This window comes from Rhinolophus hipposideros, assembly GCF_964194185.1.
Source record: "Rhinolophus hipposideros genome assembly, chromosome: 15".
Taxonomy (NCBI): Eukaryota; Metazoa; Chordata; class Mammalia; order Chiroptera; family Rhinolophidae; genus Rhinolophus; species Rhinolophus hipposideros.
Window position 1 is genome coordinate 28,816,552 of NC_138061.1, and position 25,464 is coordinate 28,842,015.

General features: G+C 36.3%; 1 protein-coding gene across 3 annotated transcripts in view; it reads left to right on the plus strand.

Annotated features, from left to right (window-relative positions):
• Positions 1–7,101: 7,101 nt before the first annotated feature.
• LOC308507832 (protein FRA10AC1) overlaps positions 7,102–25,464 on the plus strand; it is a 34,726-nt gene continuing 16,363 nt past the window's right edge. Inside the window, exons 1-11 of one of the 3 annotated variants that reach the window (XM_081073545.1) lie at positions 7,102–7,285; positions 9,147–9,223; positions 10,357–10,452; positions 10,584–10,629; positions 13,499–13,575; positions 14,659–14,742; positions 15,408–15,492; positions 18,980–19,025; positions 21,093–21,206; positions 22,773–22,815; positions 24,859–24,977. In XM_081073545.1, the coding sequence (XP_080929671.1) occupies positions 9,147–9,223; positions 10,357–10,452; positions 10,584–10,629; positions 13,499–13,575; positions 14,659–14,742; positions 15,408–15,492; positions 18,980–19,025; positions 21,093–21,206; positions 22,773–22,815; positions 24,859–24,977 (787 nt within the window). In that variant the 5' untranslated portion in view covers positions 7,102–7,285. Of the gene's footprint in view, positions 7,294–7,426; positions 7,469–9,146; positions 9,224–10,356; positions 10,453–10,583; positions 10,630–13,498; positions 13,576–14,658; positions 14,743–15,407; positions 15,493–18,979; positions 19,026–21,092; positions 21,207–22,772; positions 22,816–24,858; positions 24,978–25,464 lie in introns of those variants that run through there. The other 2 variants (XM_081073546.1, XM_081073547.1) reach the window with 2 other exon arrangements.

Here is a 25,464-nt window from a genome sequence, read left to right on the forward strand (position 1 = left end):
ATTAAACATAGAATTGCCATATGACCCAGCAATTATCCTCGTAGGTATGTATCAAAAGAATTGAAAGCAGGGACTCCAATAGATACTTGTACGCCCATGCTCATAGCATCATTATTCACAACAACCAAAGGTAGAAATAACCCAAGTGTCTGTCAATAGATGAAGGGATGAGCAAATGTGGTATATATACAATGAATATTATTCAGCCTCTAAAAGGATATAAGCTGGGACACATCAGCATCCAGATGACCCTCTGAGCCCTGGGAACGGCTGAGAGTGTAGGTAGACAAGGACACGCACACCCAGCTCTGCAGAACACCAGGAGCCTGAGAAGGAGTAGACACTGAGGAAAGGAAATTGAGTGTGGTGCCGGGGAAGCCAAGGAAGACGAGTGACCTTAGTCCAGATGTCCAGCAACTCACTGTCCAGTGACTTGGGATCACTGCGGCTGCTACTTCATTCTCGTCACGTGAGAGAGCAGCGTCCAATAGACTAATACTTCTGGTCATAAAGAGAGTATTTTCAACAACACACTGTACTGTCAGAAATTGTGCTAAATAGTATAGGATGCAGAAGGACATTGTCAACTAAGAAACAAAGCCGGACTTAGGAGAAATTTTATTCAAAAAGATTATTGCAAGAGGGAAAAGGAGTATTGCAACAGGGAAAACCTGCAAGTGTCTCAAGGGTCAGACAAAGGTTTTCTTTTATAGAGAGGAGGTATGAACAAGGCCAGAAAGAACCAAATGTGGGGAAATGAAATGAAAGGGTGGCATGATCAGATAGTAGATCAGAGATTATTTTATGCGGAGGCCAGTTTGTTTGCAGGAGGGACTGTATGCTGGCTCAGGCTTGGGGGGTGGGCAAAGTTCAGGGGCTTGGAAAAAAGGAAGAAGCTTAGCCAAAGTATGGTTAACAAACATGTTGCTCCAATTCATCAGTGGGGTGATGAACAGTACAGCTCATCATTTGTAAAGCAAAGAATGGGAATTTGGAGGGTCTGTGTCTAGCTTTGTCATAGGTTAAACATGAGACATCTGAGTCATATATAAGTCATACAGGAAAGAGTGGTTCTTCGCAGTAAGCCCTTTTTTTAGAACACAAAAACAGGGACATTCCTTTAGTCATCACTATTTTCCAGGAGCAAAGGGCTCAGGTAAGATTCAACATTGTCAGTGTGCTGTGGGAGTCAGTACCCCCCCACTCCTGCCCCCAGTCTACGTGACACCCTGGTCTTCTCAGCCAGTATAGGTATTTCTGCCCAGGAGCTTATAGACCACTTCTTGCTTCAGCCCAGGCCGCGACACCCCCCAAGACACCTTTCTTGAGTGTTTATTTAAGGCTTTGATTCTTCTCTTGAAGGAATCTTCACGCCTGATTTGCCAGGAGCCTGTCTTATCGCCAAGAGATACATCCAAGCCAGCCTCATAACCTTTGCTTCCAAACCACCGCCTCCAAAGCGCAGCCCGGAGGCCAATGGACTCCTGTGGACTTCTGCATCCTCTGGGTTTGAATTCAGCTCACGGAAGTGTTTTCTTCCAAGTGGTGTTTTGGTTTGATTTTTAAATTTGAATTAGATGCCAATATTAAAAATCAGAATAGTGAATCTAAAACTCCAGGACTCCAACTTCTCTGGAAAAAATGGATTGCTCTAGCAATTTTGGCCTGCATTTCTGCTGTATGCCTCCTACCCTATGTAAGAAAACTCCTGACAATAAAGTGTGTTTTTTAAAAAGTTCTATTTATGATCCAAGTATTACTCATGGTGCTGTTGCTTTGATACAGTCAAAGCAAGGAGAGGCATGAGCTCTCCATCTCCTGTTTACCACTGTTCCTCTGAATCCAGTCATTTCTGTTATTGGTATGTTTACATATTTCTTTATCCTACCACCTATTATCACCTTCAGTACCAGCACAACTAGTCAAAGGGTTTTACTTTCAGGGACTGTTAATTAAGGCATCATTTAGGAAAATTGCTTACTATTTATGTCTAATTGCCTGACCACATAGAAACGATGACTGTATCCTGATATATGGTAGGCCCACTTCACTGAACATTTCACTTGACTAAACCAGCACTCTCTCTACGTGATCAACTTGTGTTCATAAATTATAAAATCATGTGATATGGTCAGCTGCTACTTGGTACTTGCCTACACCTTCTAAGAGAGAGAGGTGAATATGGCGGGCCTGGGAGGATATACCTCCCTTTCCTTTGGAGGCCGAGTCGGTGTAATTTGTAGCACAGAGCTAAACTTGTGGTTTAAGCATTTTGAACAAAAACATGAAGTCCTCTGTCTCCCGAGCATTTCCTGTCTTCCTTCTCTCAGGGCTAAGGGACTCTCCCTGGTGATTCCATAGTCTTCTGGGACTATTCCTATCACTGCCCATAGCACCGTACTGTAATGACCTGTTTCTGCATCTGTGTCCCACCTAGAGCTTGAATGTTGATGGGGGTGGGCAGGAATTATATCGTTTCTGTGATTATAGGCCCAGGCCTAGCTAGTCCTTGAGGAAGGATCCAGAGCTACAGCACTTAACAACCTTCATTATTCTTGCGAGTCTCTCTACTTTGCACATTCCTGAGTAGGCATGAAATCTTTATACCCACAGATATAATGTGACAAAATATAAGTGCATCAGTTTTCCAGTGATATTTAGTGTTCCTGGTCTCCGCTTCTCATCTCATCTGACCCGGTAAGTGTCTCCCTTTCTCTTAATCACAAGGCTCCTTACCCACAACTGCCTCTGGAGAGATTTTCTAGACATCCTGTCTCTATTCTCGCCTCCTGGGAGCAGGCCTAAAAATGACAATTCATTTGGCTAATTGTTATATTGCTGTCTTTCCACTTTGTTTCCAAGTGTTCATCTGACCACAGTATTCACTCTCTGGCAGCCTCCTCCAGGCTCTTACACAAGCAAGTGACTGACCTTTGACCGGCTTGTAAAAGATAGTTGTTAGCCTGTGTCTCTATTCATGGACTGAGCTTTACTAAGGAGGTTGTGCAGCTGCCTTCTGACAGATTCTGGCGTATAAATGTATGGAAGTACAAGCTGACCTTGCCAAGGGTTCGAGGCCTGGGTGCATTCAGTCCTTTGAGTGCTGACTAGAGTCCTACGTGACACTCACAGAGCTCCCTGTCTGCTTCCATCTCAGTGCCTCCAGGAAATTTGTCTTTGGCTATGTAAGCATTTGTGTAGCATAATTTCTGAGGCCCCAGTAAATCCCACCTATTCACTCCCCAACTCAATCTGTTATGCCTGAAATTGCTTTAATCGCCAACGCTTCCATTTACCAATTGGAGTCAATGTTTTAAAACCTCTAGGAAGAGTTAAATTTTAAAATGTAAACTTTCTATTGAAGTATAACATACATACACAAAAAGGCACAAACCATAGGTGTAAATGAACCACTCATGTAATGAACACCAGGATTAAGAAACAGGACATTCCCATTTCCTAGAGGCAGCCCCCAACCACCACTTATGTCCACTTGTGCCTTGTGCTCAGTTCCAGTCACCTCCCCTTCACCCACCAGGGAAACCACTATCCTGACTTATAACAGATTGATTACTTTTGTTTTTGTCCTTGATGTAAATGTCTTTTTGCAAATACAGTGCTTCTTTGACTCAGCATTATATTTATGAGATTCATCCAGGCTGCTGCATATACTTGCAGTTTGTTCATTTTATTGCTGTATAGTATTTCATTGTATGACTAAAGCACAATTTATTTAACTATTCTAATGCTGATGGACATTGGGGTTGCTTCCAGTTTTTTATTTATAAACATTGCTGTTATTTACAACTAGTGATTTGTAGACCAGGCCTTTTGAGGAACACATGTACACTTTTCTCTTGAAAATACACTGAGAAGTAGAATATATGAGAAATAGGATATACACGTTCAGCATTAGTAGGCACTACTGAACACCTTTTCCAAGGTGATTATACCAATTTACACTCCCATCAGCAGCATGTAAGAGTTATAATCATGCCACAGTTTCATCAGCACTAAATCTCTTTCATTTAGCCATTCTGATGGGTGTGTAATGGTGTGCATTGTTTTCACAATTTGCATTTCTCTGATAACTAGTAAACATGAGCACTTTGATGTGCATTTGCCATTTGGATATCTTGTTTTTGTGAATTGTCCATTCAAGTCTTTGGCTAATTTTTCTATTGGGTTTCTGCGTTTTACGTAATGATTTTTAAAGTTTCTTTTTATATAATCTGATAATCTGTTGAATATGCATGCTGCAATATATTTTCCCACTCTGTGACTTAACTTTTCATTTTTTTAATTAAACATTTTAAATCAACAGAAGTCCTTAATTAATTTATTTTTTCCTTTATAGTTAGCTCTTTGTGTATCCTAAGAAAATTTTTCCTGCCCTAAGGAAGATATCAAGAAATAACATGAAGATGTTTTCCTATGGTTTCTTTGAAACTGGCTTTTGTGTATGGTGTGAGGTAGGAATCAATATTTCTTTTTTTACCATACTATTCAATTTATCCAGAACTATTTATTGAAATGTCCATACTTAAACCTATCCCATTACTCATAGGATAATATATGTGTGGATCTATTTCTAGGCCATATTCAAGAAGCAGTTAATTGTTAAACTTATTCTCAAGAAAGGATGTCTATAATTGGATTCTTTCCTCAAGTAGCATTTATTACATAGTTACTATGAATTCGGCATCATGCTAAGCATTTTAGCTGCATCATTTCATTTTAAACCTCATCAACCCCCAATGAGATAGGTACTGCTATTCTCTCCATTTTAGAAATGAGGAAATTAACACTCAGAGAATTAAATAACTTATCCATGATTTCCTAGCTAGTAAGTGGCAGAAATCTGACTTGAACGCAGGTCTGGCTGAAGTGTGGTTCTTTGAAGTATGGTTCTTTACTATACAGAGCAGCTGTTTTTGAGGGGTAGGGGGAGCAGAAGTGGGCAATAAGGGTGTGTGTGGGGGGGTAATGGAGAAGAGTGGGGACCAACTTCCCTCACGCATACATCTATCATAGTATTTTATTGCTTTATTTGAATTATACAGCATTGATGCACATTTAAATTTTCACATTCATTGAAATAACACATTTTACAGATTGGGAACCATAGGTTCATGCCATTTACTAGACACTTGGAATATGATAGAATATATTGTTGTTATTGTTCTACATATTCTTTCTTTCTTACTAGTCAACTTTCAAGAGTAAGGAATGGCTTTTACATATTTGTAACCCTGATAACTAGGACACTGCTCTGCCCAGAGCAGGCACTTAATAAATATTTGTATTTTTTATAGTTGTTGAGCTGTGATTGTTAATTTCCCAATCAGGTAGGTTTTCTATCTTGTATTAATTGTTTTTAGTTCAGATCATGTGATCTATTCCTAACATATATTTTCTATTTTTCTCTTTCAATAACTGCTGCCTCAAAGGGAAAAATGCAAATCTGTGGCTGAATGGTCTGGTAGCAACAGATCTTAAATTCTTAAAATGCTAGAATCAGGAGTCACTTCCCACACAATCGATGAGTTACAGAGAGAGAGAGAAAGACTAAAATTAACACACAGAGACACAGAGAAAACTGGGTCTTGCAGAGTGACAAGTACTCCCAGTTTTAGACCCTCACCAGGTCTGTGGCTTTCAGTTCTGTGCTTCTGTTTCTCATATGCAAAATGGGACTAATGACATAGTAGCACAGGTTTGTTGTAAGAGTAAAATGAAACAGCAGACAAAAATATACTAAGAATAATAGAAAATACTATTAAAATATCAAATATTGGTAGAAAGTAAATTGAATACAAGGTACAGGTGTGTTTTATTTTACTGATAATAAATAAAACAAATATATATTTTAGGTATTTCTTACAAAAGGAACTACTTGACAAAATAATTCAACATAGTATAAAGTTAAATTGTGAGATTTCCTATCGCTTTAAAGTTTTTGAATAAACATTTTTATTGAAGCATAATCCGATTGTATTTGAAGTGATTGAATTTACAATAATTTAACTTACAAATTTTTAAGATCACATTCACTCAATGGGTAAAGCAAGATATATCTATAATTTACTGTCAGGGATAGAAGTGAATGGAACCGATAAGGGTATTGTTATCTACCATGTGGTGCAAAAGATGTAAAATGATGAGTCTGTGTTGCGTTAAGTTTTTTCTCTGAAAAGGGCCTGTTGAAAAGTCAGTGGCCTGCCAGTGCAATTCAACAAATATTTAATTAGCACTTGTGATTTCCAAGGAACCGTGTTGGGAACGGAGGAGGAAGCAAAGATGAATAGCATCAGTCAGAGGAAGACCAGACGTGAGCCCAGTCACTAGGCTGCAAAGCAGAATGGAGCATCATAATGTAGAAAAGGGAGAGCACAGAAAGACCTGGTGGAGCTCAAAATACTTTAACTTTTCCTGACTGCGTTTCTTCTCCCCCCCAACCTCTTTTTTTTAAAGGAACTATTTTGGATCCCTTTTCACTTGGGTCAGGTGGCTTGTGTGCATGGAATCCCCAACCCTGTGAAATCTCCCCTATTCTCTAGTCTTCCTTTCCTCGCATTTTCGATGAGCTCCTCTGCCACCAGCACTGTATTTGGAATGGTATCTTTTATGTGGGCGGTGAAACGAAGGAAAGTTATTTTGTTCTAATTATGAGCACTGTTTTATGCGGAGGAAAAGTGGGCAGAGAAAAGAGGCAGATCGGAGATCGAGACGCTCGGCGAGGATGCTCCAAGGAGGCGTTACTAAGGTTACTATGAATAGAAAGAGGACGGCAGGTGATATTCAGGCAGAGATGTTTTTTCTAAAACAAAACATATTTTCAAACGAGGAGTGTGTGCTTAGGCGAGCATTACCACACAATATTAGATGAGGGGCTCCCGAGAGGGTTAGGGAAAGAGGCACAGGAAAAAAGTGAGAGGTGCGACTTCGAGAAAGCAGGCAGCCTCCGCCTTCCCCTTCGGCCAAGTTCTCCCGCCGCCTTTGTTTCCCGGGAATGTTCTGGCTGTAGCACAAAGTCAGCGCACCTCGAGACGGTGCCATTTAGGTGTGACACGATGCCGAGCCGGACCGGAAGCACTGCCCAGTCGGGACCCGTAGGGAGAGGCGGGCGGCGGGTAGCCGTGGCGGCGGCTGGGGCGAAGCTGCGCGGTCGCGGCGGACGCGGGTGGCCCTGCAGCGGCTCTCTCAGGCCGTGGCTCGTCGCTGCACCCGTAGAGAAAGGAGGAAGCGACGACGCAGCGGGCGAACTTGACAGAGCTGGGAGGAGGTAAAGGGGTGTGTGAGAAGGGCTGTGAGCGTATCGGGGGTTGGGGAGAAGGACCTCGAAACTTATTCCTAATATGCTACTAGTGTTGGTTATTCGTTTATTTTTATTTTTAAAAATAGATTCTGGAGACAGCCTCCTTTCTCGAATTTCTCTCGGCCCTTGTCGGTATATTTGTAGCCTAAAGTGAGTGAGAGCTTTTCGGTGCAACCACTCGTTGAGTTGAGATGGGTGTGGGGTGGATGGAAACCGCCCGAGAAGAAAGAAGTGGGAGCGGGGGGCAAGGGTAGGAGGTGGTGTCGCGGGGTGTGGGAAGAAGAAGAAGGAGAAGGAGATGATGATGATGATGATAGTGATAGTTAACGTTTACAGATGTGAAGAAAGGGGGGAGGACATAGACAATAAGTGAGAGGCTGGTTTGGCTTGAACAGATGTGGTAGACAGCTGGGACGAGGAGCTGACGTGATACAGGTTGTAAGCCCCAGGTGTGTCTAAGGTGAAGACAGACATTTTATATGTGTGTGTGTATATATATATATGTATATATATATATATATATATATATGCAATTATATATAGAAAAGCATATATGTTTATATATATAAATATTTATATATATTTATATATATATAAAAGCAAGGGTAGAGTTGGAAGTGTGGCCGTCTGATCTTCACCTCCAACCTCGGCTAGGGCCTTCCTTTCTAGAATTCTGTGGGACGGAAGAGACAACCGCACACCTAAGTTTGAAAATGGAATTGTAAAAAGAGAATAGACTCCTAGGATTTAAGGATTATTTGATGTAGCCACCTTATGTAGCAGATGAAGTCATTTATTCAAGGTAGCCAGGACTAGACACATATTTTTTTGTGGTAGGTAGGTCCGTGGCGATGATTTAGAGTTCTTTCCTCTGTTTCCTGCTCTACTTGCTACGGTGAATATTAAAGTTTAAAAAATGTAATGTATCGTGTGACCTGGACTGCTTCCTTGTAACCATATGAATTGAGTATTTTATGACATCAAATAGTGAAAGCATCCATCCATCCCCTATGAATGTTTCCCAAATTCAATATAATGCTGAAACTAGAAGCTTCTTACAACACAACTTAGTGACAATTGAGACCTTCCAGTATTTCTAAAAATTTCAATTAAATAAATTGAAACTAGATAAGGTTGACTAAGCCAAAGGGCCATGTGGTTTACCTTAAAAAGCAAAACAAAACAACAACAAAAAATAGGTTTAAAGGAAAAAGGAAATCACATACGTTGAAAAAAGGTAAATTTTCATCAATGGATAATGTACTGTTCACAAATACAGTAAGTCTAATGGAATATAGTAATCAAGATGTTAATGTTTTCCAGAGAGGCAATTTAGAGTTATTTAAAATCATGGTCTTAAGAATCAAGTAGATCCGCTTAGCCACTTATTTGCTCTGTGTAATTAATTTACTTAACTTCATTTGTCCTTGATTTCTTCACCTCTAAAATGGAGATAATAGTTCCTAACTTGCAGAATTAGAAGCACTGTTTGTAAAGTATGTGGTGTAACGTCTGAGTTAAATAAAAGTGAAGTATTGCTGAACCTTGTGTAGAGTCACATGCCAGCTTCTAGACCTGGTTTTCAATAGAAAGATTAAAAAATAGCCTCTCTTGGCCTAATAGTGAAATATGTTAATTCATTTTTCAGGGTAAGTTTTTTCAAGTGAATGAGTTTTAGATGTCTGAATAGCCCAGGAACAGTGATATCCCCACCACAATCCTTTAAAACTATTGTGGCTTTTAAAAATAACTAATTTTTGAACACTTCTGTTTCCTGAACTGTGGACAACTTAGGTTCTGAGTAACTGACTTTATACTTCTTTTACAGATGCATGGTCATGGAGGCTATGACTCTGATTTTAGTGATGATGAACACTGCGGAGAATCTAGCAAAAGGAAAAAAAGGTAACTTTTATTGATCTGTTTCATATCTTTTCTAGGTAGAGATGAGGCATAAATAAATACTATTGCGAGTTTTTGGATTGTCTTTGTATGTGAAGAGAACGATGTTCTATGGAATGAATTTTTGTTCATTAAACTATAATGAGTTGACTCAAAAATTTGAGAACAGTTGTGTGAAAAAGAAGAAAATGTTTATACTGTGAAGGGATTTGTGGAAGGAGAAGGGGAGGAGGAAATCAATTAAAGGTCTTAGGTTTCTCTGTTGCATGTACTTTCATTCAATTGTCAGAGACTTTTTACTTGCAAATGTTAAAACTAAGATGGGGCTGGGTTGGTGTTCCCTTTGCCTGGTAATTGACTTCAAAATGAGGTTGGTGTGGAGAATGAGATTGTGTGCAGCACAATTCTTAATGGTTTTGTGAATGAGCTAAGTGGTCAAAGAGCTGATGGAAGTTTTTATTGAATTGGAAGGGACAAGATCTGTTAGCAGATAAAGCCTGGGCTTTATATGGAGGCTACATCTTGGTGGAGTTGCTGTTTTTAGGGATGTTGTTATCAGCTTCCAGTGTTTAGAAACTTGATTTTATCCATTAATTTAGGAGTGGTTGACTGATTCATATTGGGGCTGAACGTTTTTGTCGGGTATTCATACTTCATGGACAACCAAAAGAATAGACACACTTATAATAAATTGTGTTTTATGATGCTTTACATTTTCAGGATTTTTCGTTCCTCTGCTCTAGGGTTATATCTATCTGCATAACTAGGGCTGATCATCTATAGTCTATATCACCTATAATCAGCCTTTCTTTTTGGACAGTATCAGTTACCAAAAGCTTCATTGTCTCTACTATACAAACAGGGAGATTGTGGCACAAAGAATTTAAGATTCAGATAGTGAATGACAGAGCCAGAATTTGAACCCAGGAACCTGGGCGATCGGACATTGGAACCCATAGATTTGTTAGTTTCATCTTCATTTTACAGGTATTAAATAAAGTTAAGATATTAATTAAGCTACTTAAGGAGACATAAATGTGAATTATTTAAAACATATTCCAATTGTGAAAATATAAAGAGACAGGAAATACTCTTTGAGAAAAATGAACTCTTAATTTTTCTTTTTAACAAACCAGGGCAGTTGAAGACGATTTACTGCTCAAAAAGCCATTTCAGAAAGAAAACCATGGAAAGGTGGCTCATAAACAAGTTGCAGCAGAATTGCTGGATAGGTACGGTACTTCAGTATAAATTACTTTTTTGGTTTCAGATGTTTTTGTAAACTCAGGGACTTGGTTGATTGGATTATATTAATCAGAATGTGGAGATTTGAATTTGTTTTAAATAAAATTTGTCTTAACAGGGAAGAAGCAAGAAATAGAAGGTTTCATCTCATAGCCATGGATGCTGTATCCTTTTTATATTTCTAGGTTCTTATAAGTAATAGAGTATTTTAAAATCTACTTTTTTATTTTATGAAATCTTGTAAAGTCAGACTTATATTTTATTTATTTTTATTTTTATTTTATTTTTAAAGATTTTATTGGGGAAGGGGAACAGGACTTTATTGGGGAACAGTGTGTACTTCCAGGCCTTTTTTCCAAGTCAAGTTGTTGTCCTTTCAATCTTAGTTGTGGAGGGTGCTGTTCAGCTTCAAGTTGTTGTCCTTTCAGTCTTAGTTGTGGAGGGCGCAGCTCAGCTCCAGGTCCAGTTGCCGTTGTTAGTTGCAGGGGGCGCAGCCCACCATCCCTTGTGGGAGTCGAACCAGCAACCTTGTGGTTGAGAGGACACGCTCCAACTGAGCCATCTGGGAGCTCAGCGGCAGCTCAGCTCAAGGTGCCGTGTTCAATCTTAGTTGCAGGGGGCGGAACCCACCATCCCTGGTGGGACTTGAGGAATCGAACCTGCAACCTGGTGGTTGAGAGCCCACTGGCCCATGTGGATATCAAACCGGCAGCCTTCGGAGTTAGGAGCATGGAGCTCTAACCGCCTGAGCCACCGGGCTGGCCCTATGTTTTATTTTTAAAGATAAATATTGATGTGGAATTTTGCCATTTATACTTTTGAGTATATTTCTTTTTTACTAATATATAAGAAAGGTTTAGAGATAAAAAAAACACAACATATTACTAATGTTCTATAAATAGGTTTACAGAGTCCGTGAACTTGCAAATATTTTTTTCCAACCTGTTTTTGCCAAGCTCTCAACATTTCTCATTTTTATACTACTCTTATCTTTTGTCTCATTTTAACTCTTATTCTCTTTCTACTTCTATTTAAGGTCTTTGTAAAACTTGTATTTAAAAGTAGGACTGTTCTTAGGCCTGCTATCTCGCTTCAGCTGTCAGTCATGACTTAGGGCTGTCTTTAAGCTATAACTTGCTTTCCTGTTATAGCCGTGTCTCAGCTCAACTTTTTGATAAGACTGTGGCTCATTACACTAACTGCTACCACTGGTCTTCCCTATTACTGTTAGAAATATTAGAGAGTGAAAGTCCAAGCAAGACCTGAAGTATTTCTAGGTATTGTAGTCAGGATTGATGGTCAGGATTAGGAGAAGGAGACAATGTCAATTATATATATACACCCCCATCACCACCTGTAGTCACGTGTTTCACTTTGTTATCATTCTTACTGCTTCTCTTTAAGTTATACAAGTTCTCTTGTGTCGTAACCCAAGCACTTAGCTTCTTCTTAGGGGTCTCATCTACCACTTACTCCTTTAGCATTTCAGCACCTGCTCTGCCTTCTATGATGCCACTGATTTGGGGGTGTGGGGGCATCTAGTTAAACCCTGGTGAGCATGAAAGTCTAGGTCCCCTTTTCTGTCATGGGAGTAGGTGGGGCCACAGTTTTTTCTGGAATATTTGGCTGGAGTAGAGAAGTTATTATCTAAAAGTTATCTGTCTTGTTAGACTATCTCTCTCTTGGTTATTCAGTTAGAGCAGGTTTTTGTTGGGAGTTTTTGATCTGTACTTGTTGGTATTTCCAGGTTGCCAGCTTCTTCACCTCCAAGTCTGGGATTTATAAGGCAAAGAGAAAAGCTGGGGAATTCACCACCATGTTATACCATGGGTCCTTAGGGTTCCTAGCTGGTATGCTTTTTTCTGCCCACCTTTCAGAGTCTTCCTGTTTATCTTACGTATAATTTCCAAGGTTTTTAGCTGTTCTTAGTACATTTTTGTCTATTCCATCTTCCTGGAAGCAAAGTCCCATGCACTACCTGTTTTTGTAAACAAAGCTTTAAAGTGTTATCTGTGCCTACTTTCATGCTAAAATGGCAGAGCTGAGCAGTTGGGACAGAGTCTGTATGGCCTGCATGGCTTGTGTATTTACCATTTATAGAAAAAGTTTGCTGACCCCAGCCCTAAAAGATTTAAGTGACTTGCTCTGGTCAGTAACCAGTTAGTGATGGATCAAGAGCTAGAACTCAGATCTCTAGATACCTGGCTGTTCTCTTGTTTCTTTCTGAAATGTTAACTGTTTGGTTGCCAGTTTTGGATGTTTTGGATATTTTGATTCAGTACTCGATTAGAATACATTGTGATTAAATCACTGTTTTCTTTAATAGGATGTAGTCACAGGCAGTGTTATTGATGACATCAGTTCTTATATGTGCGTGTTCAGCTTTAGAAAGAGTACAATTAAGCTTTTAAAACAAAAAGTTATAAATTCATATATCTTGTTATACTGCACTGAAAATAACCGTGACTGTGGATTCTTTATTAGAAGAAAGTATTAAAAATAACATCTGATTTCTCATATTTCGTTTTGAAAGCCTAATGTTAGGATTGAATGTTATAAAAGTTGCATCTTCTATTTTAGAGGCTTTATCATTACTGGAATAGCTAAATTGTATAATAATGAAAGGTAAATTATATTTCTCACCTTTAATTTTATAAAATATAATTTATTTTAAATATTGTGATGATTAAAGTGAGTGGTTGTGTGAGGCTGTATGTTGTTCAGCAATAGAAAAGGAAACTCTCTCCAGATAGGTATGTTTTATCACAAGTGGTATATGCTTGAAAAGTGTTCGAAACAATATAAATAGTATTCATACTACATAATGTTCACTTTTAACGTTCTTAACATAATGTTCACTCTCACTCTTTTCTATCTTGAATTAATAAGTGTGTATAGTATATATTTGCATATTAGAAACACTAGACTCACACTATGCTCTTTATTCCTACTCACTAATATATCAGCTCTTTATTCCTACTCACTAATATACAGCTCTTGAACAGCTATAACCCTTAACTTTTTGTGTTTCAGTATCAAAGGCACACAAAGTTTGTAAATGACTATATTTTGTACTATGGTGGCAAAAAAGAAGATTTCAGGCGATTGGGGTAAGTGTCACGAAGTTCACGTGGAATTGGAGAGGCCTGTGGATGTCTTTGAAGACCCACAGCTACCATGTCTTCTGATTCTGTCATCTCCCTCTGCTTTCCATTCCAGTGTCCTTGTTATATAATGAGGTGGAGAGGCCATCCATAGCTTCTAGCTAAGTAGCTTCTCATGAAGCCCATTTCTCTGGCAACAGGCCTCAGGCGGCCTGCTGAGCCAGATCTGTCCCAGCAATAACAGGACATGTGAGGAATACACATGTGCCTGGTGATGCAGGTTTGGTTTTGTTTTGTTTGCAAGGATCTTTGAAATAATGAACTTTTTAGACCTCAGTGTTTGGGACTGCTTTTTGAAAGGTAGGGCAAACAAGAAACTTCAGTCTATTATTTCCCACACATGAACTTGCTTCCTATATTTGGGGCTCTTCTGTTAGAGCCACTTGGTTTTATGTGGTGTTTTCCCTATGACTTAACCATTTTCTGAATTGATAAAGCCCTAAAAAACTTTGTACCATCTCATCTATCTCAAACTTACCTCCCCTCTCAATTTTGCCTATATTCCCCAACAATCCCTTACTCTATCTCCGGACTGTTAGCACCTAGAAAAATCATTCCCTTCAACTTTCTTCCTCCCTTACTCAGTCTTCCTAGGAAGCTGTAGTAAAATGAGGTATGGAAAACTCTTCATATGTTTTTTAAAATTAGATTTCAATAAGATAGTGTTACTGACTTTTTTTAGATTTTTGAACTTATTTTCATTCATTTTTCCTTACCTATTTAGTGTTTACTCAGCTTTCGCATCCTAGCTTTGGTTATTTACCACCATTGGTATAATTGAAACCAGTGCCAGGGATGGATGGATTTCTTACCCATTTTAGTTGCTTCTGTAGTAGCACTCTTCATGGTGCCTTTTAAAAATACTGAAATGGTTTTTATAATATGTGTACATATATACGTACCCACACATAAAATTGTCTTTATCTTTGTGTATTATATTTTTACTCCAGTGTTTAAAATTTCACAAAAATGATTAACCTCCTAATTTGACTAATTCTGTATTAATATTGAAATAGTTTTATTTTCTAGGGAAAATGACAAGACAGACATGGATGTTGTACGAGAAAATCATAGATTCCTATGGAATGAGGAGGATGAAATGGACATGAATTGGTAATATTAGCTATCTGAGGCATAATGTGTCAAAGGCGTTATTCCTGTGTCTCCTGCGCTCTCAGTGTTTTCTTACTTTGTCACATAGCGCCTACATAGGCATTCAGCCTCTGCATAGAACAGTTCTGAACTGAAGACATAAAACCATGCCTCAGATTACCGAATTTAGTTTGGTTCTTTTGGTAATTTTTAGCAGTTTGAATTGACTTTTCATTACTTGCCTTTGTTTTTAAAAAATAATTTATAACATTTTAAAAACATTATTTGTTGTCCTATAATATGTTTCTTTTTAAATTTGTAACATATTTTGGGTAAGAGTAATACCTGAAAATGGTTTTTAAAATCCATACATTACAAAGGGTAAAAAGTGAAGAATAAGTCTCTTTCTCACGTCTGTCAACCTTCTATGAGGTTAGTGCAAAAGTAATAGAAATTTAGAAGGTTAAAAAAAAAGATTGCAAAAACCGCAGTTACTTTTGCATTCCTTCCCTGAGAGAACCACTATTGATGGTGAATATGCAGATATTCTATGCACACATAAGTAATAGACCTCTTTTAAAACATTAGTATTTATATCATGTGCGTTATTCATTTGACATTCCTTCCAAGTAGCAAACTATGGTTGAATTTCTAAATGAAGATTTATGTATTTTTTATGATTCTAGGGAGAAGAGACTTGCAAAGAAATACTATGATAAATTATTCAAGGAATATTGCATAGCAGATCTCAGTAGATACAAAGAAAATAAGGTATGCCTTCCAAATACTTAAAAAACAAGGTTCTTATTCAAGTACAGTGTTACTTTTTTCCTATCATGCCCCAGATTATTCTTTTTAAGATGCTAATTTAAGTCTAAATTGTCTTGCATCTCTGAAGTATCATTTGGGCCTTTTAACCTGTACAGTTACGGAATTTATAAAGGGCCCATTAGTCAAGGGTGCTTCTTTGTGACCTTGAAACATGAAAAGTTTAAGTTTAAACACAAGTGGTTACTAGATCCTGTCTCATCTTGACTATTCTAGAGCCTCTAGTGATTTTAATGAATGATTTGACACTGCAGAATAATGTCTTGTTGCACACGTTTTTTGAAATTCATAGACTTTTTCTCCCTCAATTGATTACCATTTATAAAGAGGCTGATGCTCATCTTCTTTTGTATAAATGTCTATTCTAGTAAAATTAACTCTTCTTAGTCCTAATTAGTAATGGCAGATTCCCATTTCCACTTTACACCTTACTCTAGTTAATATTAAAGTGATTTTTATTCCTATCTCAAAGTTCACATTTGTAGCTAGAGAAAGTGACCCAGGAACAGATAATCTCGTTTTGAAATGGGGAGGGAATGTTGCATAAATCTGTATGTTTTGGATAGTGTACATTTATAGTATATTAAGAAAGACAACATATTCAAAAGGTTGACTTAGATTTAGTTATCATGAAGATTTCTTTTTCATTTATATAGTTAAACCTCAGAACCATGATTGGTTTAATTTTGTTCAGTAGTGCCTTTAGTATGTGGGTTGCTTCACATTATTCTTACGGGTAATATAATAGTAGTGTCTATTTTTATAACCCAGTTTATAAACCCATGCACTTGGTGTATCCCAAAGACTTCCTTAGTTTCTTGTGAACTAGTTCCATCTCTTTACTAGTTATTGGCCATATCGAATCCAGAAAGCACCACAGCAGTTGGAGTTGCTTGAAGTTATACTATAAGCCAAGTGTGAAATATAGATCTTTCTAGCAGTACATAACAAAGCAGCTTTTTCAACCCTGGCTCATTTGTTGATTGTTTTTCAGTATTGAGGACTAGTCTGTGTGCTATGGATTAAATCATGGTGTCTGCCCTTCAAAAATGAAAATCTATAGTTAAGGGGAGAACATAAGTGAATAATTAAATATTTGTATTCTCCATTTTAAAACACACAGTATATTATTGGAAATCATACATTAAAGAGGATAATCTTGAAGCAAATTATTTTTCCTATTAGAACATGATGAATAGTTACATATGAGGGTAAGTGCAAGTAAGAAATCAGATATGACTCACCAGTTTTGAGTATGGATACTAGAGAAATAGGAAATATGGAGGTAGGGGGATCTTTTATTTGTAGAGCAGTTTTAAGTTCACAGACAAATTGAAAGGATTTCCCATATATCCCTTACTCCACACATACCAGAGGTATCTTTTTTGTAGGGAAAGATAATGATTTTTTTGACATACCATGTTTGAGTTGTTGGAGAAAATTAAGAGTATTACCTTTGGTTTCCTTGCTAAGATGTATTTTCTCATAGATTTATTTACACAGACGGTGTTTCATTTGTTTTTAATTAATTGGCTCTACATAGTAGATACTTTGGGCATTTTTAGTGAATTCCAACCTTTGTCCCCATTCCCTTTTTGGTTGCTTCTTCCCTTACATCACTGAGAGTTTGGTTGGATCATTGCATTATTTAGGATCAGATTCAGCTTCCAGGAACAGCAAGCACTCCCAAATAACACTGGCTTACCTGAGCTAGAAGTTCATTTTTCTTTTTCTTTTACATAAGAGTCCAAGTAGATGCTCCTGGAACTTCGTGTTATCAGGTAGTTAGGATCCTTTTCTCTTATTGCTTGCACGTGTGCCTTCGTGCTGGAAGGTAGAGTGAGGAGAAGAGGCTCAGCACCAAGCTCTTTGTAACTCCACCGTTTAATCAGCAGGAAAATTTATATTTTCAGGAAAGAATATAAAAACAGATTGAGGCATAATCTCTATGCAATCTTTAACGAATAGGACATATTGTAGTTGTTTGTTATATTTCTTATCCCCTCCCTATAAGAGTATAACCTTCATGATGACAGACACTATTTTAATCACTTTTTATCCTCAGCAGAAGGCCAAGCCCAATAAGTAGTTTTTTAAGAATTATTTGTTGAACGGATTAATGAATGAAAGAAAAAGTTTGGAAATTATTGCTGTACGCATTTGACTGCTTTAGTAGACGTCCCACCGTATCTCGGATGGCAAGCAATTTTCATACGTGTATGGCTTAAAAATAAAATTAAACAGTTATTTTGAATTATTTACTTTTTCCTAGAATGGGGGAATTTTATTTTCATTGGGTTTTAATCAAAATGTTTTGAGCTCTCATTTGCGTTTACAAAATTGCCTAATTCATGTAATAGATGATTTAAAAATAATAATCAAAATTAACCAGGCATTGAACAATTCATCTGAATTATTTCTCTTAATATAACAACCTGTGAGATTAGGACTTTTATACATAAAAAGGAAATATACTGAGAAGTTAAGTAACTTTCCCAAGGTCACAGAGCTAGTTAATAAATGTTAGAGCTTGCGTTGGGTCTCTGTGATTCTGGATCTGAGCTTTTAACCATTATAAAAGTAAACTAAATAGAAAATTAAGCCATTAACTAGAATTATGGTAAATTAGCATATGAATGTGGAAGATCTTAAAAGGCAGCAGAGAAAAATCATTTTTAGTCAAAAAACAAAGTTGTGTTTTGGGATCTGGAGTTTAACAACTTTCTACTTTAGGGCTCTAGACTGGTCCCATTGCTCTTTCTGTTCATTACTCTGCTGTTGTAGCGGGAAAAGAGCCATACATGAATGAATGAGTGTGGTGTATTCCAATAAAAACAGGCAGCAGGCCTGTGAGCCATAGTTTGCTAATCCTTGATATACTATGTACCAGGTACTATTCTAAATACTCGTTAAGTACGAGTATTATCCCATTTAAACCTCTTAACCCAAAAAAGTAGGTACTCATATTACTTCTAATTTACGTATGAGAAAACAAAGACACAAATAGATTTAATAACTTGTTCATTATTATTCAGCTGTTAAGTGGTAGAGCTAAGAAGTAAACCCAAACAATCTGACTCCAAAGGCTACATTCTGTTGCACTATAATATACCTTCTCTTTACTGTACCATAACCTTTTGTTTTGTTTTCTGTCAGTGTCCTAGAACGGGATATATTTTATTAATTTAGATATCTTGGCAGCTCGGCACCTATAACTTTGAATAGGTAGTTTAAAAGTATATTGTTCCTTATGCTAATTGTTCAAACGTGTGTTTTTAAGTATCTGGAGTTCCATAAAGAGAGAAAAAGCTATCATGATGGGAATTAGGTTTATAAATGACGTCAGTTGTTGGCTCCATGTTTAGATTTATATACAACTTAAATAATGTTTAAATTTACTCTGGCATAAATGTAATTTTTTTCTCATCAGTTTGGATTTAGGTGGCGAGTAGAAAAAGAAGTAATTTCAGGAAAAGGTAATTCTGGTTTTTTTTTTATAGGATGAGGTTAGTTTATTGTATTATTGAATTGAAGTTACTGGGTAAGATTATTCCTAATGTGTACAGTGAATGATCTACAGAAGTAAAATTAAAAAAGGTATATTTGTGACATATTACTAGCAAAGGTCAAAATATAATGCTTTAATGATTTTTATCTTTAGTCCCTAAAAGGGAGAATTTTTGCTTTTAGAGCATTCAATTGATTAAAGATTGTTTAAAGATTTCATAATGAAAAAATTACCAACAGATGAATACTTGAGTTTTTCTCTTTATCAGTTTTTAGAATAATGAATTGGTATTACTGCATTTCAGTCAAATCCACATTTTGAAAGTAGAAATTAAATACAACTTTGGCATGGTAGAATTTATGGGCAGGCTAGTTCTTATTTTGGGGAGTCACTGAGATTGAGCCCAAATATTTAGTCTTACAGCAAAACACCAGACATTTGGTAGGCAATCAGTAAATGCTTTTTCTATGCATTGTTGTAATCTTATTCATAAAATTTTTTTGAAAACTTAATATCTCTATACTATCTTATGCTATGAAATAGCTCTTTATTGATAATTGCATTTCTAATTGCAATAAAAATTAATAGCTCCTGAAAAATACATAGAAGCATTTAGGAAATAATTTTTTTACTAATAACTTAAAAAAAATTTTTTAACTGAAAATAAAGGTTACATTTTGAAATAATAAAACATTTATACCATCAGTGTGGCTCATATACATCTTCAATAAATTGGATATCTATGTCAAGTGTGAAATTAGATAAGCAATAAAACAATATTAAAAAGTAGGTTATTTTTTTCTTGAAATAATAAAGGATGAGCCCTGAAGGTACTCAAGAGGAGAAGGAAAAAGTAATAAATTTAAAGCTATTTTGAACTTTTCTTAAGATTACATTTCAGTTCTTTTTTTTTTTTACCTACAACAATGAGATATATTGAAATGTCTATCACAATTTTAAAATTTTGTGTTTTTATTGAATGGAATTTTCAGTTGATGGTAAGTAATGCTGCCTTTAAAAAAAATTGATGGACATTCTCTAAATTCATGTAATTGAAAAAGGAGTTACTTGGAAAGGGGAGAGAAAGCCATGGCTATGATTTATAAAGTTATAATTTTGTTGCTATTTTAACAATGGAGCTATTACTAAACATATACAGATTTAATGAAGTATTCATTTGGAATGAATGAAAAAAATGCCAATTTATTAGGTTGGTTCAAAAGTAATAGCGGTTTTTGCAATTGTTTTTAACCCTTTAAACTGCAGTTACTTTTGTACCAGCCAATTTTTGTTTTTGTTTTTATAAATAAGTTTTATTTTGTCTTTTCCTGTCAAAGTTAAAAATTGTTGAGTAGTTTTTTTTTTTTTTTCCCTCTTGGATTTTCAATATTAGACATTTTTTGCAGAAGGTTTTAATATACAATGGACATGGCAATGTGGTTATTGATTTTAAAGTAGTTCTAAAATTTAGAGCATGGGGTTTGATTACTTATTCTACTTCATTTTAGAATGCCAGCATTTTAAAAAGTGCTTTAAATGCCATTTTAGGCTGGTACTTAGAATAAATGCCACTGTGTTAATACTAAAAAGATTAATTTTAATCAGTTTTAGTATTATCGTTAAATATTGAAAAGGACTCACCCAGGTGTAAGTACATGTACTTTGGAAAATACATTTATTCTTTTAGAGTGTTCGTGAGTACACATTTTTAGTATGGTTTTCCAAAGTGTAAGATTCCCTAAAAGGGAGTCACTAAAACTATGTCAAGTATAAATAGTCGATCTATCTATCAAGCCAGAATTCTGTAACTGATTTGTTTTAAATGCTTTATTCAGCTCTTTGATTTGATACTTGTATGTACATTTCTTGGACATACTATAATTATTGTGGTTAGTTGTTTTTTTTAATGCTGACTGCCTAGAACTAAGAATTTATGTATTATATGTTAAGAGTCAGTTTCAGAGATAACACTAGATTATATATATATAAATATTGTCACCAACTATCATAGCTAATGTTCCTTCCTTTTTTGCAGGTCAGTTTTCCTGTGGAAATAAGTATTGTGATAAAAAAGAAGGTTTAAAGAGTTGGGAAGTTAATTTTGGCTATATTGAGCATGGTGAAAAGAGAAATGCGCTTGTTAAATTAAGTAAGTTGACTTTAGGTAGGATATGACTGATTTCTTCAAAATTTATCTAATAATTTAGATTTTAAAATATAGACTAATTTAAGATTCAATTAAAAAATTTTAATATGTCTTTACTGTTAGTGCTGTTTTTCTCAGAGCTTCCCAATGTTGAAAAGAATTTTTGAGCCTAAAATTTTTATATTCTCAGCATTATGGTAACATTTAGGTGAAATAGTTCTAATGCTAAATGTAAACCAATAATTTGTAAAGTGAAGACCTCTTCCCATTAACTTGAGAGTATCACAATGCAGAGTGAGAAGCAGAGTATCAGAAAAGGCAATGTAAAATCTCATGTTAGCTGAAAGCCATATTGTTGTGTTGGGCTAATAAGTAAATACACGATCTTTGTGTCAATAAAACAAAATTTTAGGAGGGCATAACTGTTCTTGGTATCAGTCTTAAAAGCTTAGGGTTATACCCAGAATATAGTAGTTTCTCTTAATATGCATGTTTTAGAGTCTGTCATTCATTCTTTATTTTTTTTCCTAAGCTAGTATTGTGTGTCAGCTTCTGTCCATCATGGTAACAATCTTCTTTGGGTCCTAAATACATGTGCCCTTAGAGTTTTCTGCCCACTTCAGAAAGAAGTCACAAATTTCTCAACATGATATTTAGCACATACCAATACAGACTAGTGTCTTGAGTTCCTCTTTTTTTTTCTTCCTTTCATCTGCCTTCCCCCTCACTCCGGATCAAGAGGTTGTTTCTCAGTCTAGTGTGTAGGACACAGCTCCCTGGCCCACGCTGGTGTTATGAGCCTTGTGCTTTCCCAGCTGAGGCAGTTGGTCACCGGTTGTCGGTTGTCCGTTCACAGCAGCTCTCGCTAGCTGCCAGCTGCTCATGCTGGCTGCCGGCCACTCATGCTGGCCACTGGCCACTCATGGCACACAGTAGGTCACAGCAGCACAACGTGCTGCCCACGGCAGCTCACGGCAGCCCAGCTCCAGGGAGAACTGTTGTTCACAATCATAACTGTAAAGGGTGCAGCTCCTGGCCCATGTGAGACTCAAACAGGCGACCTTGGCATAAGGAACACGGAGCTCCAACCACCTGAGCCACCAGGCTGGCCCTGAGTTCCTCTGGGAAGTGCTCATGAGGAAAAATCAACTGGTGTGAACTGAGATTAAGGCAAAAGAAGAGACCACAACTGAAGAACTTTTTGAAAAGCTCTTTTCCATTTGAAAACTCTTAGAGCACTTCAGAGGAAATGACTATACCCACACTATTGTTACAGAGATCTTTGATGTGAGATACACATTAATGCTGTCTATGAAACAGTTTGCTTTTAGAATACATGGCACATTTTTCTAAAGTAATGTTGTAATTTCAATTCCTCAAGCATTCTAATATTTTTATTATATATGTGCATTTTTTGAGGTGGAAAGAATCAAATTGTTTTCTTCAGATTGTTTCCCCTCTTACAGTAAAGCAATATAAGGAAAAATGAGAATTTATGATACCAAAAGTAGAATAGAAGTACAGTTATTAAACTTCAGCAGTGTCACTTTCTTTTTTTTTTTTTTTTAGGATTATGCCAAGAATGTTCCTTGAAATTAAATTTCCATCACAGGTAATACTGTCTTTTAAAATGTTTTGTTAATGTTTAGTATTTAGTAGTCTTGGATACAGTCACTTACCTGCACTGGATGTGTAAACATAGACTTGAATGATTGATGGTTGAATTAGTTGTTTCTTTAGAATGTCTGTCATTACTGTATGACCGCATAAATGAGGGAACTGGAAGTTCACGATGCCTTACTCTAGCCAGGCAGTTTTAAATAGGAAGGCCTGTACAGGGTGGCAGATAGATGACAGAATTTTTAGTTTGGAGTCAGTGTTCAGATACATAATACTTAGTTACTGTATTATAAAGCAGTGTTTAATTGAAGTTTGTCATTCTCACAAAGGATTGTATACCTCTACTCATTTCAGATGTTAAAATCAGGCTCCATTTGAATGAGCTAGAATGTGTCTGCTTACTGAGTTGGGGAGGGCCCTGTATCAGTGTTCTGCAACATGCAGTATATATAAGATCATGGACTTTGAAGTCAGACCCCTGTGTATTCCTCTCAGCTACTCCACTTACTACTAGTCAGTCACCTTCTTGGATGAGCTGCTTAAACTCTGTAAGACTCAATATTAGCATCTCTAAAAAGGAGGGTACTGAGGTTATTGTGGGATTAAATGAAAGTGCATGACACAGTGCCTGGCAGACAGGAAGTCAAGCATAGCGGAGTCCTTCACATGGAAGATGTTCAGGCAAAATCTGTGTAACTCATGACTATGGGGGTCAGGTTTCATTCCTGAACAACAGTTGCAAGTAAGATTTTGCGACTTTATAAAATGTGTAAGTTAGTATAGAAATTTTTAAATCAGTTTTGTTATAAATGTGCCCTACCTAATATTTTAGCTATTAAAAATAAATATTAAGTAATTAATAATTTTTTAATTTTTAAAATTAGGATTTTTTGGATTTGAGTAGCCTAAACCTTTATTTCCCCTCTCCATCAGTGATACTGAACAATACCAGAGGTGTTTATTTGGCCTTGACTTTTGAGCTTCATTTTACAATTTAAATGATTCCTGTGAGAGACAAAAAGTGGTTGCTGTCTTACAATAGTACTATAGCATTTGGTGCAAGTACCTTAACTTGGAAGGCCCTTGAAAGTAATCTTCTTCATCTTCCTTCCCACTCCCAGTTTCAGCATTATCACCTTTTCCTATTTAGTATTTATTAAACCAGTTAAAATCAATTGCTTGGCAAGCATGGTAATATTGTAAACCTGGCCTAGAAGAGAGAAAACTACAGCAGTAAAAGGGTAAATGGTCTAAAGTTGACGTATGAGTTAACATTAAGCCCTCCCTCCCTCATTCCATAATATCATACCTATATTCCTGTATTCTTAAGAGAAGAATTATCTATTTACTGGTGGCTTAGAACTGTTGCAGTGGTTTCTTCAAAATGTAGGTATAATAGATATGAATTATAAGGAGGGAAGTGAGATTTGTTTATGTAATGTTTTGTATGGAAATTTTAACCGTTTTTATTTTTAATTAAATGTATTGAGATAACATTGGTTAATAACGTTATATAAATTTCAGTTGTACAACTTTATAATACAATATCTGTGTAACTCTGCTGGTGTGCTCACCGTCTGAAGTCTAATCTCTTTCTTTTCTCACCTTGTATTTGACCCTCTTTACTTTCTTTGTCCTCTCCCCGCCCCTCTTCCCCTCTGTTAACCACCATTCTGTTGTCTGTATATGTGATTTGGGGATTTTTTTGTTCGTTTGTTGATTGTAATGGCTAAATGATAGAAGATAAAAAGGAGGAAATGAGTAAAACTATGACTTATATTTGCTAAGGTTTGTATACAGGACTTATAAAAAATAATTCTTTGTCTCAGTGTTGAGGCTTCATTATTTTACAGAATTATCTTAAATAATATACTAACCTAAAATATAATATTTACAGACTCAAGGGTTCCTTATTATGTAAATTATATTTTTAAAAATAAGTGACTGATTTTATTTTTTTACTCATTGGTTTTTATTTTTTTGTAAAGATCATTTGAAAAAAGTTAACTTTAATTTTATATTGTTCAACATAAAGGAGAAAAGAAGTCAAGTCGAAAAAAACAAAGGATAAAATCAAAAAAGGCTGTGAAGAGTCATCCCACAAAAAATCCAGATTATCTTCTGCAGAAGAGACCTCTAAGAAAAAGGATAAAGGTAAAAGGGAATTAAGATATAATATCTACTCACATTTCTGCATATGAAGTGCAATATGCCGTGTTTCAAATCTAGAATTTAATTGATGAATGCATTTAGAATTCTGTTTTATACTATTTGAAAGGCATCTGGTTGGAGAATTTAGATGTGAACTTATAGTGACTTACAAGAGTTTCAAAAACAAAGTTGGCTTTGATTCATTTTTGACAGACAGTACAATATTGCAAACAGCCTTGTAATTCTGGCTTTGTCACTTAAAGACTTGTTACCTTGAGTGAGTCACTGAACTTCTTGAGTTTTACTTTCCTTATGTAAGAAGGGATGATGTGAATACTAGCCTCTGTACTGCTTGAGCTTATTGTGGAGAATCAAATAAGAATGTGAAAAACATTTTGAACACTGTAAAACAGGACATAATCTATGAACACTGATTTCAATTATCAGAGTCTGTGAGTTTTCACTAATTTATGAGCTTCTTGAAATGATC